General features: G+C 43.1%; 1 protein-coding gene across 4 annotated transcripts in view; it reads right to left on the bottom strand.

The window, feature by feature from the left end:
• Positions 1-20,558, bottom strand: part of WDR7 (WD repeat domain 7) — a 972,184-nt gene that overhangs the window by 879,597 nt on the left and 72,029 nt on the right. For 2 of the 4 annotated variants that reach the window (XM_069219934.1, XM_069219942.1), the window contains exon 10: positions 19,748-19,876. The exons of the other annotated variants lie outside the window; for them this stretch is intronic. In XM_069219934.1, coding sequence (XP_069076035.1) covers positions 19,748-19,876 — 129 coding nt within the window. The remainder of the gene's footprint in view (positions 1-19,747; positions 19,877-20,558) is intronic. 4 annotated transcript variants of the gene reach the window in all.

Raw genomic sequence — 20,558 nt, 5'->3', positions numbered from 1 at the left:
AAAGGATATGTCAGAAATGGGTGAACAAGGGGACAACATGGAGTGGACCACTGACGCAAGACCAGATGACCAGGAAATGCTGTGCCGATGGGTAATGGCCCAGGAAAGACAGAATGTCGAGTTGAAGCTGAAACAAGAAGACTTAGAAAACCGGGGACAGCAAAACAACATTCATATCCAGGGTGTCCCTAAGGATCTGGAGGGCACGGATGCCATAGCTTTTTCAGCAACCCTCCTACAGGCAATCGGGGGAGGGGAACAGGATATGCCCAACCCCTGCCCCAATGCTGGATAGAGTACACTGGGTGCGCTCGGCCCCGAACTGCTCTGATGCGGTTCCAGACATTTTGACACAGGTCTATTATCTTTGCTGAGAAAAAGGCGATCCTCCGGGCTGCAAGAAAAAAGGCAGACCTGGTGTATGAGGGCCATACTGTTTAGCTATTTCAGGACCTCTCCCCTACAACTCTCCGGTGCAGAAGAGACTTTAAGCAGATCAAAGACCACCTAAGATAGTGGAATGTCACCTCCCTTTGGGTCCATCCTTTTGTCCTGTACTTCACGTGTGAGGGCAATCGGCAAGCTATATGCGCCATAGAGGAGGCCTGCCGACTGCTGGGTCTGTCACCTTCGGAGGTGGCCGGTCCATCGTCCTCACCGCAGGACACTCCCAGGAAGACATACAAACCTGAGTGGACTACCGTTGGACATCACCGCCCTGATAAGCACCCTGGGAAGACGGCAGTGCTAGATGTGAAACAAGATATTATCCGGCACCTACTCACTCTGCCGACTTCTGTCTCTGACTCTCCCTCGGAGGTCAACCAAGATAACAGAGGGACCCTACTCAAGTTCCGGATGGTGTCCTCTGCTGGTCAGACAACTGATGTTACAGCTGGGAGTGATCTGCGGGGGACCAAACTGATTCTCCCTGCCTTGGACTACTCATGGCTATTGAACTCAACCTGCTCCCTGTGTCAATCACCCGAAGAGGAGGACTACTCTAGTGAGATGGAGGCACTTTAATTAACACAAGAGTCGGATCAAGTTGGTTCATAGAAGATTTCCTTGTATTGTTAATTTTCCTTTTCTTTTTCAGGACACTAAATGAGGATGGGTGTTGGAGGGTATTTGAGTGAAAAAGGAGTGAATGGCTTCTACTCTGTATTTTATGTGAGGGAGGCGATGGGCAGCAGGGCAGGGGTGAAAAGAGTTTCATGCTGCCTAGTGTTTACTCCCCAACCGCCCACCTATGGCTACGGGGCTTAAACTACTGTCCATTAACATTTGCGGTCATAACTCTCCTAACAAACGCAAACATCCGTAGGGTTATAATCTCCTCCATGACTCTGATGTGGTCGTCTTACAAGAAATCCACCTTCAGGGGCGGACAAATATAAAACAGTACATCCTAAATATCCCGTGCACCACTGGGCGTACACAGACTCCAAAACAGTAGGAGTAGGAATACTTTGTAAACCACGCTTGGGATCTAACATTACTAGGGTGGTGGTGCGGAAGAAGGAGGGAAGGTACATAATGGTACACATGACCAGGGGGAACCGGAAACTTCACCTGTTCAATACATATGAGCCGAATACATCTCAGCACTCCTACCTCAGGCAAGTTTTACAAGAACAGCTCTGTGTGGTCAAGGAAGACATAGTGGTGGGGGGATGATTTTAATTTAGTGTGGGACCCAGCGGTAGATCCAACCTCCACTACATATAAGGGCTCGGGAGCCATGCCAGCCCACTTGAAAAGGGAAATAACGGACCTTGGCCTTGTAGATGCACCCAGACTCTAAAGATTATTCCTTTTATTCTCATGTCCATGTTTCCTACTCCAGGATAGACTACCTTTTTGTATCTCACTCACTCCTCCACACCCTTGCATCAGCTGAGATGTCGGCTATCTCTATTTCAGACCATGCCGATATAGCTTTGACATGGTCATCCATTTATGCAAACTCTGGAACACACACCCCCCCGCGATGGCGTCTGCGCCTGCGACTTCTGCGCGACCCGATGGATGTGGAGGAAATACACAAGGGTACAGTACACTGTTTTACACACAACGCCCTAGCACATGATCTGGGACGGGTTTAAGGCTTCTATTCAAGGGGTTATTTCTACAATAGCCATCGCCCTCTACAGAGAAGCACGCATTATCCTCGACACACTGACTACCAAAATAAAAACACTGGAACATCAGGACAAGCTCATACCTAGTCAAAAGCTTAAACTGCGTTTAGCGTTGTTGTAGGGGCAAATGAGGGCACATAGGAGGAATAGAGCAGAACGGACTTTGCTGACACTTAAACAGAGGAACCATGAGGAGGGGGATAACAAGGTGGGCATGATCCTAGCTAGGAAGTTACACCAGGCTCAGGCAAAAATGGACATTACCAAAATAAGCACAGAAATTGGGGGCTAGGCGACGTCTGAGCGAGTTAAGCAGAGGGAATTCTTTACTATTATCAAGCCTTCTACAATGACGACATGGCTTTGCCCAAACTTATTCAGGAATACCTAGATGCATGTAAATGGGAACCACTACACCCCCACCACACAGAGACATTGGATGCACCAATCACAATGGAGGAGCTTTGTAAGGCCCTCGAAACATGCAGATAGGCAAGTCCCAAGGGCCTGATGGCATATCGGTTAGCTTCTATAGATTGTTCCTTTCCGAACTAGGAAAACACCTGCTAAACTTATTTAACTCTTAAACACACAAGTCAGGATTCACTCCCTCTATGGCAATAGCGGAAATTACACTAATCCCTAAAAGTACCCTCTTTTTGGTATGATTAACCCCACTTTTTGCATGCTATCAGTATGCTTTGACTGTTTTCACTGGGATCCTGCTAACCAGGACCCCAGTGATTGTGCTCTCTCCCCCTAAATTTGGTTACCTAGGACTTTGCACACCCCATGATTGGCATACTGGTGCCCCCTTATAAGTCCCTAGTATATGGTACTTAGGTACCCAGGGCATTGGGGAACCAGGGGATTCAGATGGGATGCAGCATGTATTGTGCCACCCATGGAAGCCCATGCAAAATGTGGCTGCAGGCCTGCCATTGCAGCCTACGTGAAAACGTGCATGCACAATTTCACAACAGGTCATTGCACCAGGTCACTGTAAGTCATCCCTATGGTAGGTCCTCATAGCCCAAAGGGCAGGGTGCAGATCCCTGTGTGGTAGGGCACCTCTGCTCGAGCAGAGGTGCCCCTATGTACTCCAGCTCCATTACAGGACTTCGTAAGTGCAGGGAGTAATTTTACCTGTGTACCGCTACATAATGGTAAGGCCGAACCTGGGCATGTTTGGTATCAAACATGTCGGAGTCATACCCCAATACTGTTGCCAGTATTAGTTGTATGATTCCATACACTCTGGGGGCTCCTTAGAGAACCACACTCTGGGGGCTCCTTGGAGGACCCCCCAGCATTGCTCCTACCAGTGCTGGGGTTTTCCGGGCTGCCCGTGCTGCTACCACCCCTCAGACAGGTTTCTGCCCTCCTGCTGCTTGACAAGCTCACAGAGAGAAAGACAGAACAAAAGATTTCCTGTGGGAGAGGGAGGTAACACACTCTCCCTTGGAAATAGTTGTTACAAGGCTTGGGGGGGTAGCCTCCCCAAGCCACCTTTTTGCTGCTTTAAAGGGCACATTTAGTGCCCTCCGTGCATAAACCGCTTTGCAGCAGCTCAGGGACCCCCAGTCCCTCCTCTGGTGTGAAAATGGACAAAGGAAAGGGAAGTGACCACTCCCCTGTCCATCACCACCCCAAGGGTGGTGCCCAGGCTCCTTCAAGTAGCCGCTTGATTCTGCCATCTTGAAACCAAGATGTGCAGAGGTCACTGAGAGCATCTGAGTGGCTAGGCCAGGTAGGTGACATCACAACCCCCTCCTGATAAGTGGTCACCCTGCTAGGTGACCAAACCCCCTTCCTGGGCTATTTAGGGGCTCCCTCTTGGGTGCGTCCTTAGATTCGATGTGTAAGATTCCACCAGGACTCCTCTGCATCGTTTACTTCATCTTTTGGAACCGCAACTGGACTCTTGAGGAACCGACAATCTGCACCTTCAGGGACGGCTCCGCTTTGCAACATTGTTTCCCCGGCTCCTTCCAGCAAATGCAACATTTTCCCGGCTGTGCATCCTCTGAGGCCGGCAAGACTTCAGGCTGCACCAAGAAGGAAGAAGGAATCTGCCTTGGAGTGAAGGAGTCACTCCCCCGCATCTGCAGGCACCAACTCCAACAACGACGGATGCCTGAATCTGCACTCCTCTGGAACTCCGTAGGCCCTGCATCACAGGTGGTGGTCTTGAGTGGTCCCGTTGGTCCTCTCTGCCCGCTGTCGAACTCAGGAGACGGTAAGCCCTTGCCTCGCCTTGCTGAACAGTACCCCAGTGCATAGTGACTCTTGCAGCTACCAAGGCTTGTTTACTCCTGCTCCAAGGGATCTTCACACTCCGTGTAGCCCCAGCACTTCTTCCTGCCAAGCATAGTCTCCTCTCTGCTGCTCCAGAGACGTGGGACTTCTCTTCAGGAGTGCTGACTGGGCCTCACTGCGACTTACTGCGCCTGCTGTCAGTGGGTTGCCTGTGGGGGCTGCAGCTGCTCCTGTGGGCCCTCTCGGCTGCTGAGGGTCACTTCCTACTCCACTCAGTGGGTCGAGTCGCCAGGGCCTTGCTAGTCCTCTTCAGCCTTGCAACTCTTCACTTGGACCCTTTGCATTTGCCAAGGGTTGCTGGTGGCCCTCCTGTACCACTGACCACCTGCGACCAGACAACCGACGTGGAACATCACCTGCACTGCTTCAGGGACTCCTCTTCGACTCCTGCTCTGCACAGCTGGTCTTCCCCCTTCGACCTGGTCCTGCATCCACAGAAGGGTGTGTAGTGGCTCCTGCCACGACCTGACACTCCATCATGAACTGGACGTGGTGCCCTTTCTTTGCCGGTCCTCTTATACCGATATCCCCCTTTGGGTCCTCTTGTCTGGTCCTGATGTCGTATGATCCTTTTCCTAAGTCCTCCTGTTAGCTGTTGGGACAACCAGGTACTTACCTCTGTTCCACTAGTCGCTGGGGGTCACACTGGTCTCACCTCTTGGGGTTCCTAGTTCCTCCAGCTCCCCTCTATCGATTCCACATACTTGGGTGGGGGGACTGTATCTTGCATTACACTTTCTTAATATATGGTTTGGCCCTCCCCTAGGGCCCTCTCTATTTTTACTAAGTATTGCCAATGCTTGTTGCATTTTATGCCCTTTGCTGATTACTACTGTGTATATAATTAGCGTGTACTTACCTCCAGTTGGGGGGAACTGCCTATAAGTATTCTAGTGTTGTTTCCATAGTAAATCCCCTTTATTTTAGCAACACTGTGTGGTTCTTTCATGTGTGATAAGTTGCTGCATGACTATTTAAGTTTTGCATGTCTCCTAAGTAAGTCTTGGCTGCTCATCCACAGCTACCTCTAGAGAGCCCTGGCTTCCTAGACACTGTCTACACTTCACTAATAGGGGATACCTGGACCTGGTATAAGGTAATAACACTATAGGTGCTCACCAAACACTAGGCCAGCTTCCTATAGGATCCAGCACTCTGCTCTTCCTACCGCCTCATTGCTCTCTTTAACACAGATGCCAAGCTCTTCACAAAGATACTAAGCATCAGGATTGAGCAATAACTCCCATTTCTCATTGACCCGGACCAAGTAGGCTTCATGCGTAACAGACGGGAAGCAGACAATGTGCGCCGAGTGGCAGACTTGACAGAAAAGGTGGACCGTCATCATATTCCTTCTTGCCTTCCATCCCTAGATGCGGAGAAGGCTTTCGGGTCAAGTGGGACTTTCTGTGAGCAGTATTTATCAAGATCAGGTTGGGTCCTGTTATGCGCTCCAGAATTATGGCCTCTTACGTCACCCCGATAGCGACTATCCGAGTCAATGGCACCCTAACCCAGACCATAGCTATTTGGAGAGGGACGAGAGAGAGCAGTCTCCTTTCGCCCTTACTATTTGCCATAGTAGTTGAACCCCTGGATATTACCATCTGGCACTCCGAGAGCATTGAGGGCATCCCTTTTGGAGGGGTTAACGCATAAGATCAATCTGTTCAAGGATGGCCTCCTTCTTACACTATCACACCCGACCACACACATACCAGCTGTGGTATATGGCCTAAAAGACTTCGAGGCCATTTCCGGTTTCAAAGTGAACATGGCCAAGTCCAACATACTTAACCTCACAATTCCGGCAACGGACATACCACAACTGCAAACACTGGTGCCTTTTCAGTAGTGCTCTGACAAGATCAACTACCTGGGCCTATTTCTTACACCAGCCCTTGAATTCTGGATCATGCGAATTGGCCCCCTCTCCGTGACGCTATTATAGATAATCTCCGTCAGTGGAGACCCCTTCCCATCTCATGGCTAGGATGGATAAATGTGGTTGAAATGAATACCCTACCAAGGGTACTCTAGCTGTTCCAAACCCTTCCCATGGAGATCCCACATTATGCAGCTACAACGCAATTTAAGGGAGTTTATCTTAAGCGGGAGGAGACCCAGAGTCTCTTACGCACTCTTGATGCAGCTTCGAGAAAGGGGAGTATTGGCCTGCCCTCTCTGACTATTATTGGGCAAGCACACTCATGGTTTAAATTGGCTTGGTTCGCACGGGAGAGGGAGGCCCACTGGTTCCACATGGACAGGTCAGTAGCTTGCAGACCTCTGTGGGACCTGGCATGGCTGCCTCCACGTGCCTGTCCATGCAGCACCTACCTGGCGACCCCGACCAGAACTGTGTTTGAAATCTGGGACAAACTAGCGCTTAAGAAGAGACTGACTACTTAGCCCTCGCTCAATACCCCTATTGCATGCAATCCCGCCTTCCCTAGTACATAGTTTCCTAAAGCCTTCAGTGAGTGGACCAATAGGGAATGCAGGACCCTCCAAGATCTATTGGTAGGGACGGATTTCAATTCCTTTGACCAATGCAAGCGAAAACACAATCTGCCTGATATCACTAGACTGCAGTATATACACCTGAAACACTGGACTCTACACCCTTCCGTGTATCCTGAGAACTTCCGATCTTACACTTTATTTGAAAAATTGGTCAGAACCTACAACAGTGTGAGAGGACTGATTTCTAACACATACAATACACTCCAACACTCTACACCCCCACCCTCTCACGCTTATCAAACTTGCTGGGCCACTGCCAGTACTGCAGAGGTCACGTCGGCCCAGTAGAACACTCTATGGTGAGACATTCCAAAAATCTACTGTAGTCTTTCTCTCTGGGAGACTGCCTACAAAATGATGTTCCAGTGGTATTATACGCCCACTCGCCTGTTCGCCATGTATGCTGTGTTCCCCGACTGGTCTTGTCGTTGCCAAAATTAGTGAGGAGACTTTGAACATACAGGGAGTGCAGAATTATTAGGCAAATGAGTATTTTGACCACATCATCCTCTTTATGCATGTTGTCTTACTCCAAGCTGTATAGGCTTGAAAGCCTACTACCAATTAAACATATTAGGTGATGTGCATCTCTGTAATGAGAAGGGGTGTGGTCTAATGACATCAACACCCTATATCAGGTGTGCATAATTATTAGGCAACTTCCTTTCCTTTGGCAAAATGGGTCAAAAGAAGGACTTGACAGGCTCAGAAAAGTCAAAAATAGTGAGATATCTTGCAGAGGGATGCAGCACTCTTAAAATTGCAAAGCTTCTGAAGCGTGATCATCGAACAATCAAGCGTTTCATTCAAAATAGTCAACAGGGTCGCAAGAAGCGTGTGGAAAAACCAAGGCGCAAAATAACTGCCCATGAACTGAGAAAAGTCAAGCGTGCAGCTGCCACAATGCCACTTGCCACCAGTTTGGCCATATTTCAGAGCTGCAACATCACTGGAGTGCCCAAAAGCACAAGGTGTGCAATAATCAGAGACATGGCCAAGGAAAGAAAGGCTGAAAGACGACCACCACTGAACAAGACACACAAGCTGAAACGTCAAGACTGGGCCAAGAAATATCTCAAGACTGATTTTTCTAAGGTTTTATGGACTGATGAAATGAGAGTGAGTCTTGATGGGCCAGATGGATGGGCCCGTGGCTGGATTGGTAAAGGGCAGAGAGCTCCAGTCCGACTCAGACGCCAGCAAGGAGGAGGTGGAGTACTGGTTTGGGCTGGTATCATCAAAGATGAGCTTGTGGGGCCTTTTCGGGTTGAGGATGGAGTCAAGCTCAACTCCCAGTCCTACTGCCAGTTCCTGGAAGACACCTTCTTCAAGCAGTGGTACAGGAAGAAGTCTGCATCCTTCAAGAAAAACATGGTTTTCATGCAGGACAATGCTCCATCACACGCGTCCAAGTACTCCACAGCGTGGCTGGCAAGAAAGGGTATAAAAGAAGGAAATCTAATGACATGGCCTCCTTGTTCACCTGATCTGAACCCCATTGAGAACCTGTGGTCCATCATCAAATGTGAGATTTACAAGGAGGGAAAACAGTACACCTCTCTGAACAGTGTCTGGGAGGCTGTGGTTGCTGCTGCACGCAATGTTGATGGTGAACAGATCAAAACACTGACAGAATCCATGGATGGCAGGCTTTTGAGTGTCCTTGCAAAGAAAGGTGGCTATATTGGTCACTGATTTGTTTTTGTTTTGTTTTTGAATGTCAGAAATGTATATTTGTGAATGTTGAGATGTTATATTGGTTTCACTGGTAATAATAAATAATTGAAATGGGTATATATATGTTTTGGTTAAGTTGCCTAATAATTATGCACAGTAATAGTCACCTGCACACACAGATATCCCCCTAACATAGCTAAAACTAAAAACAAACTAAAAACTACTTCCAAAAATATTCAGCTTTGATATTAATTAGTTTTTTGGGTTCATTGAGAACATGGTTGTTGTTCAATAATAATATTAATCCTCAAAAATACAACTTGCCTAATAATTCTGCACTCCCTGTATATGGGGGTCCTGTGCCCTCATCTCCACATTTTGGAAGGAGGTGGTTAGCCACATCAAAGACACAGTAGGGTACCCCCTCTTCTCACCATATCTCATGGTAATACTAGGAATACGTCCTCCATCTTTAACGGCGATGACCAGAGCCAATTGTATATTGATCAGCTGTATGTTACACGCAGCCAGACAGTTAATCGCCTCGTCCTGGAATCAAGTAACACCTCCCTCTACAGCACAGTGGATGGTTCGGCTATGTCACATTTTTGCCATGGAACAACTCTTGCATAATCTAACTGGCACAGAAAGCAAGTTCCAGGCAATCTGGCAACCCCAATACAATACCTATCCCGCACTGAATTCACATTCTTCACACCACCACGCCTCAAGGCTCTCCAATTATTTTCTAAATAGATCGAGACTGACCCGACCTCCCAGGCACTGCATTTCAGCCTTTCAGGGATCAGACTGCTTGTGCTGCCATCATGATGCCTTGGCACCCCTCCCGGCCACCTTGCACAGCCCCCTGCTGATTTGTAGTACTTTTCCCTTCCCTGCACAGAGATTCTAGAGACCTATACGCTTCTGGGGCACAGGTCATGTACACATCGGCACAGGGTGAACGCTGTTTGGGGGACTCTAGCGATATGTATCAACCTGTAATTTTTGATAAGTTGAGTTGACAACGTATTTCCACTTGACATGTTCTTAGCCTGAGTTCAGAGTGACTAGGTGGGTCATGTACTTCATTTACTACTGGATGCTTTTCCTATGTGCTTTTGACAAATTCCACGTGCAACTGTATAATGCTGGCTTCCCAGGAGTACACTTATGAGCACACCCTTTATTTGCAACGACTGGTCATGCCATGTTCTTGTGTAACTCCTTTTCAACAAAAATAATTAAAACAAAAAGAGTAGATGGATTCATGGTGTTGGAAGCAGCTGACAAGTCAAGTAGAACAAATGGGACCTAATCACTAGTATATGCATTACATCAACAAGCAAAGCACCTTTAGGAGGCTTGAATGGAATTAATTTAGGAGTCTGGTTGATTTTAACCCTGCCTGGAAAAAAATAATTATGAAAAAGATAGATGTATTAGATTAGCTTTGTATTATAAAAGCAGGCAGCTAATTTCCTTAGTATATACGAAACGTGGTAGTGAAATATTTTGAGTGTTTCACCTTATAGTTTCCATTAGGTCACATTCAAGGTTTATTTGAATTGCAGTCAAGTATCCAGTGGTTTTAATATTGGCAGAGAAGTGTTCCTGCTGACACTAAACCAGAGGCAAGTTTCAATAAATTTCACATTTATCTCTTTTTTTTTAATTGAAGAATTGCACAAACATGGCTTTGACGTCTTTTACTGTGAAAGAAGTCAGATGATTAACTGGCCAATTTATTGACCATAGAGAGTAGTCTAGGGTAGATGTTGACAATGTTGTTTTTAATATATGATTAAATCGGGAGTAGAGCATTTATGGGGTGTGTTTTATCAGAGTATGAAACAATGAGCTCATTTGTAAAGTCTTTCTAGCACAGCTCAATAAAAGGTAAGTTGTCAGCAAAAGCGTAGTATATAACATTTTGTCAGATGGAGAGTGATTTGAGGATTTAATTTACAGGGACAAGCGCTAGAGGGAGAAATGCACGTCAATGAGTCACCATTTGCAGTGAATGGAATCCTTGCAAAGGACTGCAACACTCTGTCTACCCAATTTAGAGATCCCACCAAACATAGAGTACTAAGGAGGTAGAAGCAGTCGTATCTTATTTTTCGAGGTGGCATAAAACCATGTTTCAGTGAAGTCTTACAGACTGAGATCAATGTTAATGATATTAGCGCCATTGAGCCTGTGATGTATGGCTTTCTTACAGTTGTATAGAAGACACTGAATTGAGGGGTTGGCCAATTTACTAGAGCTGCTCTGGCATGTAGTCATCAATGGCAACAATAAAAACGACTTTCAGGCTGTTGAGGATAGAACTACATGAGCAGGTGCACTGGGCAGAGTGCAGCCATTCCATTTGAAAGTTTTTTTTTTTTTTTTTAAGCTCAATCAACGATACAACAACTTTTGAATATGAAACATTCTTATAGGCAAGTAAAATGGTTAGAGAATTTCAACCAGCAACAAAAAACAGCAACAACTTTTGAATATTAAACACATTATTATAGGCAAGTAAAATGGTTAGAGAAATTCATCCAGCAACAAGAAACAGTACACAGACAATGTAGAAATCAAACCATGTTGCTATAACATGCAAACATCACCACAGGCAGCATGCTCCTTTGTACACATGAATAGCTGGTCTAATAAGCGTGTAATTCATAATTTTCCAATGTGAGTATCTTTGAATACAAGTACAACAGCATCAAGATCTTTCACAGAAGTAAACTCATGCAAGCTACTTTTAGATTGCCATACAGATATACAAGCAGGTAAAAAAAAAAATACTTCACTACCATACACAGTAGAAACAAGCAAATACTTTTATTAAAAAAATATGTTGTCCAGATTAATTGTCATGCGTGCAAAATCTAGAAAACCTATCCAAGGTATATGTGATATTTTAATTGATTAGTATTTCATCAGTAAACAATTGAATAAACAGGTCACTAGATTAAAAAATTGTATTAATAAAAAGAAATGTACATCAAGAAAGGAAATCACCAAATAAACACAACCTCCTGCAAGTCTGATGTGCAGCATGTACTGAGGCAAGGAAAATACATGCAATATACTGTCATGCAAAAATATAAAGGGCAACTTAGCCTTTACAAAATATGAACAATGTAAGTGCTGGATGCCACTTGGAAGTGCAAATTGTTTTATACATTTCAGATTTTTTAAACTGCATTAAACAAACAGAACTCGATGCAAACTTTGTAACACTTCAACAGATTTTGTCATAGTACTGCACAAATACAGTTTTACCCCTACTCCTATAGGTGAAGAGATGTAGCTAATGATTACTACTCTCCCAACAAATATGAAAATCATAAGAAAATGGAGTGAGAACTTGCCAAGCAAAGAAAATCTTCAGCTAATTTCCTAGTGATAGGCCAGTAGATGTAAACTTGATTCTTCAAGATTCGCCATCGGTGCTCTCTATCAGATTTCAACCTAGCCAATGTTCCCTGGCTGACATAAATGCTTAAACAACAAGCAATAGATCACCTATCGACTACTCTCTTATGATCCACCCCTGCCTCTCTGACACTCGAAAAGTGATATAAGTTGGTACTAAACCCTTCCACTTCCAGTGTCAGACCATAAATTACATCGATTTATTGTTTACAAATGGTTTTATAGTGATTTTCATAGACAAGGTCATTTATTTGCAGTTCAGATTGTGCAATTCTTTTTAAACTGTCTGCACAGCCACAGAAGGTTCTGACCATAACAACAGGAGATGCAGTGGGTCTCCAATGAATCAAAATCTGATCACATTCCAAAAGATTGATGATCACTCTACTGGAAAGAAGTTACAAAATAGCATAACTTTTAAGATGGGAGATACTGCTTATTAAGAAGGCTCACAACACAATATAGGGAAGGTATTAAAAAACACAGACCAATAAGAAAACTAAAACTCACCCTAGAATCATGTCCCACACCAGAGTGGAAATACTTCATCATTCAGGAGTCATGTGAGTGAGTTTGTTTTTGTAAGTTTGTTGGATTCGGTCCTTTAAGTGTTTTGAACAATGTTGGTAATGTAAAATTAATAGGTCTTGGGAGGCTAGTAGAAGGCACGTAAGCTTTTTTAATTCAGAAGTGATGTGGGAAATAAGATTTGTCAGAGAAATGCTTAAAAGGGTTACTGCAGGCAAAGTGTGAGGTCCTGATAGCCTCCCACAATTATGATTTGCTGTGTTTTTAAGACATAACTACATTCATCAGTTTTGGTTACCCATGACAGTACAACTTTATTGACATGAGAAAGGGGTATTGACAACATTTTCCCATCGTTTGTGATACATTTTTTGTTTTTCTTGCCTGGTTCCGCCATGCCATGCATAGTGGTACCTAACAGGAAAAAACAGCCATGAAGAATGGCACTGATGAGGCTGCTCTAAATAGGACAGCTACTTTGACTCTATTCCCACCCTTGACTCATTCAGATATGCTGTTTCCAAAAACACTTCTGGCACTGAAAACACAGCACTGTCACCACCTCTAAATGACCCACAGATTGTGTGGGGAGGACATGTACACTTTTTACAGACATCTCGTTACTGCCCAACCATACATGCCCTATGTGGGAAATACTGAACAAAACCTGGACTTTTTGTGCACCACTGAGGTCCTTGTCTTGCAGATATTATAGTCATCTTTGGGTAAATGATCCTCAAAATCACTGACCACACAAATTAATTAGAAATTAAAAGCAGCTTTCACATCATCTGGAGTTAGCTACTCAGCATCTCTAAACGCGTACCCCCTTATAATTCCTCTTTGACTGGACTTTGACACACATTTGAAGTTTATCAGCACAAGATATAATGCGACATACTAGTACAAAAAGAACATAATGGAAGAGATAATTCCAACAATACTACTACTAATAATAATAAACTAAAACTTCACAACCTCAGAGTAAAAGGCCAAACAGTGTTTCAGCATAAGCGTCCTATAAATCAAGGTTTTCTAAAAGGCCATAGGCATGGAAAAAGAAATCATAAAAATAACATTATGGCCAGAACTGGAATCTGTTAAACCAGGTTCAGGAGACAGGCTAGAAAATAAATTACTAATTTGGGAATGCAGTACAATTACATTTGTCGTATTTGAGGAGGAACAAAATACTCAAGGTAAGTGTATAAAAAGTATGAGAGAAGTGAACACACTTATATGGCAGTTGCTCCAGACATCTGGTGCAATAAAGTTCTCACAAGCAGGAACGGGTGCAGATGTTGTCTGATCTTCTAAACTGACACAAAGTCATAGCAGAGGCTGGTGAAACTGATGGGTAATGTTTTATATGTTATGCTTGCAAAATGCGTACTGCAAATCGTTCAGGTGGCAGAGAATGCTACAGTATAACGCGTCTCTTTCTAAAGAGATGAAATAATTTATCTGGAAGCCATACATGCACTTATTGGCAAAATGGGGCGACCATAAAATAACTTGCTTGATCCTGAAGCGCCTTAAATAACTAATCATTGTTGTAGTCAAGATGATGCTCTTCTAGTGCCTGGTAGGAATTTGCAATCCTCAAAGCAGGCTACAATGCGCATTCCACTGGCAAAATTAAAGTCGAAAAGACATTATTATTTTTCTGTTTAAAATCCACAATCTGGAGTATTCCTTTAGGGAAATACCCATTTTAGCAATGTTTTTAAAGTCAGGCTTATTGGACTAGTTTCATGAGTCAGGTGTAGTTGCGGTTTGATAGCGAATGGTACCAAGAACTTGTTTGGGTTTTTAGCTGAGCTTTATAAGTACAATAATTCATTCATAAAAACAGCATAGGTGTCTCATACCTTAAACAGATACCCCCTAAATGAACAACACGAAGATTTCATGAGTGAAGCTAATAAATGCAACAGATGTACAATGGAAATCATTGTCTTGTTGCATTAAAAAATAATTATACAAAGCAAGAGCGTAAACATGGATGCAACCACATAATGCCTGTACAGCTTCACAACTGAACATTGGCGCAATAGGAGTCATCCTCATTCTAGATTAAATGAATTTGTAGACTACAATTTGAAATGGTGGAAATGAAAGAAAGGTGTACTCCAATGTTGCACACTAGCTTATCAAAAGTGTATCCCCACTGAGTATATGCCAATACGTTTGGTTATTTTTGTATATATTGCGTATTGAGCAGACACATTTACAGAATTCTTAATTGAAGAAAGTAGAATTAGAATTGAGTGCTTAAACCTACTGTGTCATAGTCAGAGCAATGCTTCTGTAGCATAAGTAGATCTATAATTTGGGGGGTATAAGCGTCTGCCTTAATAATTAGTGGTGACTCAATGGAGAAATTGGCAAGGGGATGAGCCAATCAGAGAAATGGATAGACGCTTGTAAAATACATCCCCGCAGGGACACATTTAAAAATGGGGGAGACCCACCAAAAATATTAGGCGACAATATGGCACTGCCTACAGATTACATCGGGTGTTATCTTGCATTCTTGGAAAATGCCTGTTTAGATTGTCAGGACTTAGGATACATTACGGTCATGAGACAGAGCTTTCTTCTTGATGAGTCAGTCTCTAAATATCTATGACTTGCACTAAACCACTTTCCACGTGCAACACTTTGGTTTGTGCTTGATAGCAGAAATAGTTCTGCCATTATATAAGAAAGCACACCTGTACTGGTTTGAATGCTTTTGTTTTGACTTGATTTATATAAAAAAAGAACCTTTTATATTTGACCATACATAATGAACAGAAAAAATCCCCAAGAGTACCTTAGTCCACTAAAGCATACATCACAACTATCTTTCCAATTAAATGTGAAAGGTTTCTAGTCATGGCAAGTTTACCTTCTGAAAAGCACAAATAAAGGAATAAGTGAAGGTCTTCCTGGGATATATGGATATGAATGTTCAATGACACCACATGAACACAGTGAGGTGCAACACCGCTGCTCGCTCCCAGTAATAATTCTCTCTCCCATTATAGTTGAGACACTACTATCAATACCAATACACTATGGACTTAGGACGGAATTAAGCTCAACTGCATATGGCTCAGGAGCAACAATGTAATTTCTTATTCGGTGCACCATACAGTCTCAAGCGTGTGCAGCAGGCTTGCCCATGAACCTCCATCTCTTGTCCAGAGGTGCAGGCAGGGCACCATAGTTTACCAGCTGATTGTTTGAGGCAGCTCCGGCTGTGTTGTTGGTGCAGGATGCAATCCCACCCTCACAACAATGAGACTTCTTTTGTGGGAATCGTAAGAGCAGCATCACTTGGGACAAGGTTTGTAGGACAAATTGTGTGAGGCTGAACTGCGCATCAGTACCTGGTTTCAGCAGGGGCAACTGCAGACAGGTTTCCCTGGAGGATGTGTTCCTTTTTACAAATTAATTCTTGAGGATGCAATAATTCTTATTCTCCATCACCAATGTATGTGTGGGAGCCAATTTCCTTAGAGAATGCTTCTGCCTTGCGTTATTCATTGTATTCCATTACCCCAGGCTCCTGCAAGGGGGTGGTTTCGCTGTTTGGAGCTTTATCTCTTCTCATCTCCATTTGATTTATTTTAATATTATCTTCTTCTTGGCTGGTCATATCTGGTGAGCCTAATCCCTAGGACTCCTTGATGAAAAGATCCATTCAGACCATGCATTTGGTAACAACCTGCTGTGTGCCTTCAAGTCTGATTCACGGTTTACTGCCCTAATAACTTTTCAGAATTACTGAATAATACCTGACTTGTTTATATAGTAGAATTGTGAAGGTGATAAATGTTTTTCTTCCCCTTGCTCAGTTTGTATGGCAAATTCATCTGTATTTTTCTATTAATTGCCCCGCTTTCTTTGGATTTTTGCCAATTTTGTAGTGTCATTTTGTACCATATGACACACCCCTGCAACATTAATTGAATGTGAGGTATTACTTAAATTCTGCATTATCCAAAAAGTAATGAATATTTGCCTAAATGAGTACACAATGAACCACTGCGTCGCTAATTCAGGCTCTCAGCAGCAGCAGATATAGCCTCCAGGTGGAATTGCTTGCTGTAGTAGCTCTAGAGTAGTTACACCCTCCAAACTGATCAGGTCTCTCCACTTCAGCAGCGACATAGCTTTCCACCAGCAACAGTCTCTTGAGCTCATGGCAGGCTGCTGTTACACTAGAATATATACACTTCTACAATCTTGATACAGCGGACTAATGAACTGGACAGAGATCGGCAATCAATCCACTAAACTTGGCTTCAGGCCTATCATTTTAGCCTGACGACTGCAATATACAACCTGTAATCGATCTGTTAAAACCTCCTATTTAATTATTAGTTAATCAGCCCTATGTAAACCTTGTAGCACAGAAGGTACAGTAAATTGTATATAAAAGTTGGACATGCAGAAAATGAATGTTACCAGGTTCCTATAGCGGTAAGGTCCAAAAAGGTTTTCTATGTAGAAAATGAGAGTGCAGATTAAAATATTAATACTGCTATCTTGTGAATGGGACAAGCTAGGAAAATAATTAAATTACTATTTTTATTAGTTACTAAAAATCCAAGTCAATAGTGAAGTTGGATTTTTAATAAATGTCTGAATTGTCAGAAGGCTAATTGGTGTAAGCCTCTGGCAGCTTCCAATCTATGCTCAAGCCCGGGTATATGTGTCAAAGAGGTGTGAAATGAGTCTCAGGAGCAAACAATGAGCTGACCTGAATGGGAAGAGATTACTCCTCTGAACTTTACAGAATATTCAAAGTGGGGGCTGTGGGCATCCTATTGACACCATACAGTCCACTCCTGCTTGACAGGTCTGTTGAGCCATGTGTAACACTTCAGGTGCACTTCAAAGGGAGATAACCGGATTGCAAAACAATTCTTGTGTATACCCTGTCTGGAGAATCCTTATCCTTGTCCTACCAGACTTCAGTCATAGGGTTTATGGTGGGTATAGTGCCTGCTTCACACTGGATTTTAGTGTTAGATATGGGAGGACACTGTTGATGTTCATGTAACACTCCCCCCAACACACAGACCCTGCTCAAGTTCATTGTGGCAGAAGACTTTTGCCATCTTGAAAATGCCATGACACATGGCATTTGAACCACTACTGAAAAGGTGGGTATGGATGCTCCCAGAACCTTTTACCTCAATGGTTAGGGAGTGCCCAGGAGTCATCCCCACGCATTAGCTAATGGCAGGCATAAATGTGGCACCCCAAACATTGCTGGACAGACAAAAAGATATAAGGAGGATGAGTCTGCTGCACTTTGCATCTGCGGCTTGTGAGAATGCTCTGAAGAGGCTGGACCCCCTTTCACTTGAATTCCAAAGACAGAAAGAACTCCAAGGTTGATGTGGCTGATCCACGCATCCAAGTGGATGATCCACGTGGATGTGGCTGATCCAGGTTTGCTGTTGCACTCTCCCTGACACTGTGAGACTCTAAGGTCTCCCCACTGAGGTCCTGGGGGCTCTAGAACTGTATTCCTGTTGTTGTTTGGGCACCAAATAATTTTGTGAACATTTTTAAAATGTTTGCTTCTGAGCTGTACAGTTTCACGTAGATCAACAACCAAAACTATCCGACTGGCAGGTCCAAAGTATAAGACTGAATTTAAGGTTTGTCCCACGCAGAGATTAGTTTTTCTTCAGAAAAAATGACAAAATCTCTTTTCCGCTTGGAACTTAGAAACATTTTCAAACTTTCCCAGCTCCAGGTCATAGCGGGCCAATCTATTTGGTGTATCTCAACCGCATTCCATCGCAACTGGCCCTGGATCACACCTATATCCCAGTCTACTACGACCATTGACTACTATTGTCAATCTGCGCTTCTTGGTGCTTTTTCCACCTAAATTCTTACAAATTCATACATCCAGTCCCCCCTTAAATGAATTTTTGTCATTTTGGTCTCACTTTGCTTATTACATTTTTCTTACATTTTTTAAATTGGAGTAGGGTTTTTATTGTGTTTTTTTTACTTTTTAAGTGTGTTGGTACTTCTAAATGCTTTACATATTTTCCTTTAAGTTAAACCTGTCTGCTCTGTGCCACACATACCAGAGGTTTAGCTCAGATTTAAATAACCAAAACCTTTGACTGGACATAATAAGACTGTCACTTTATTACTTGTGGTGGACACGCACACAACCTAATTAATAAACAACTTTCTCACAATACCCGTGTGTAGTATTATGTTGTATGTCCCATCCCAACACCTGTGCATACTTTCCTTATCTGGGTGATGAGGAGGTGTCATGGGACTATCAAAATTAAAATATTAAGTAGTAACAATAGCAACATTCAGCAAGTGCCCCATCCACCACCAGCCTTCCACCTTTCCGCAGGAGATATGGTGGCATCACGGCACAGTAATTTAGTTTGGTGCACATTGATAAAGTATCAAATCAGTATCACAATGCCAGTCTATGAAAGCTATAGGCGATCAAACCTTTAATATTCTAAAATCTCCTAGACCCATAGTTGAACGTGAAGGGAATGGTCCATCTTAGCATATGAATCTGCTGACGACACCATGCTTTTGAATATGTTTTGGCTTTTCTATGCTTCACAGCTTGAGTGTCAAATGTTATGCAGTCTAAATATATTTTATAGTGACAAGTACAGAAATAGGACATCAGAAGCAGTGCTTGCACTCTCAAAAAGTTACATAACAAATATCAGGTGTCATTTACCACACATCACACAGGGAAGGAGTGCTGCAAATTAATGTACTATGTTCCAAACTAAGTAACTGTGTCTGCTTATGGGTGTCTTTCTTATTCATGATTATACCAATGGAGAAAAAAAGACAAAATATAACTCATCTGTTTCTACTCCGGAGTTAAATTATGTATTTCTTTTTCTTGCAAATGCATGAAAGTATTTGACAGAAATAAAATCCTAATCATTAAAACATGCCATAAACTGCGAATAAAAACTGTATTATAACTCTATAAATTTCACATATAAATTAGGGTTTAGCAAAAGTTAAGTTGTCCCTTTAGAAACTGCAAAAACACACAGCATTCACAGGCACCACACTAAGAAAGCTTACGAATGGGGTCTTACTATTGCCTCTAGAGGCTTGAAGTAGACCAACATCTGGGGAGTGTACAGCTCCAGAGCTTGTTTTAGGTCAGTGAAATGTTCCTGAGGAGGAACCTGGACAACAGCTTCGACAACATTACCCTGCTCTACCTGTCACAGGTTTATAAAAAGAAACACAATGGAGAAACAATTTAATGAGCACAAATGACCATATGAATTTTAACATAAATTATCAACATTAGGATGAAAAACAAAAAGGATGTAGCAAATCTACCTTTACGGTGGAGAGAGTAACATATAATTAGTGACGCTTACTAGATTAGAACAGTCATCAAGACTCAGACTAGTATTACGGCATTGTGGTGCTGTTTAAGATGCATGAGAGTATGATAGCAAAATCTTCGACTTAGTGGCCATACCTTACAAGTTATTTCTGCAGTTATCCAGCTTACAGTTTTAGGGGGTTGATTGATTTGATCTAAAACATTCACAATTATTATTCTCTTTTTTACTGATTTCAGACTTCTCAATTGGTGTTAGCCATGTAATATTAAACGTAGATAGAAACGTTTAGTTACAGCCTAGCACATTCTAGTTTACATTAATTTACTTTAAGTTAAATACTGTATTGTTGCCAACACAGGTGATATTGACATACACACAAAAGTATGAAAAAATGAGGAGAAATATTTCAAGGTACTTCCAAAGCTGACTGAAGCATGTGAAAGCCACGGCAGCATGGGCATTTGGTGCGAGGGGTCCCCACACCCTGTGAAAGTTCCCCTATTAGTATTCGGTGAACCTCCTTAATAAAAGATCTTTTGTTGCAATG

Source organism: Pleurodeles waltl, chromosome 1_1, assembly GCF_031143425.1.
Source record: "Pleurodeles waltl isolate 20211129_DDA chromosome 1_1, aPleWal1.hap1.20221129, whole genome shotgun sequence".
In the NCBI taxonomy this organism is placed as follows: domain Eukaryota; kingdom Metazoa; phylum Chordata; class Amphibia; order Caudata; family Salamandridae; genus Pleurodeles; species Pleurodeles waltl.
The sequence above is the reverse complement of the archived record's forward strand: the minus strand, read 5'-3'. Positions and strand labels throughout refer to the sequence as shown.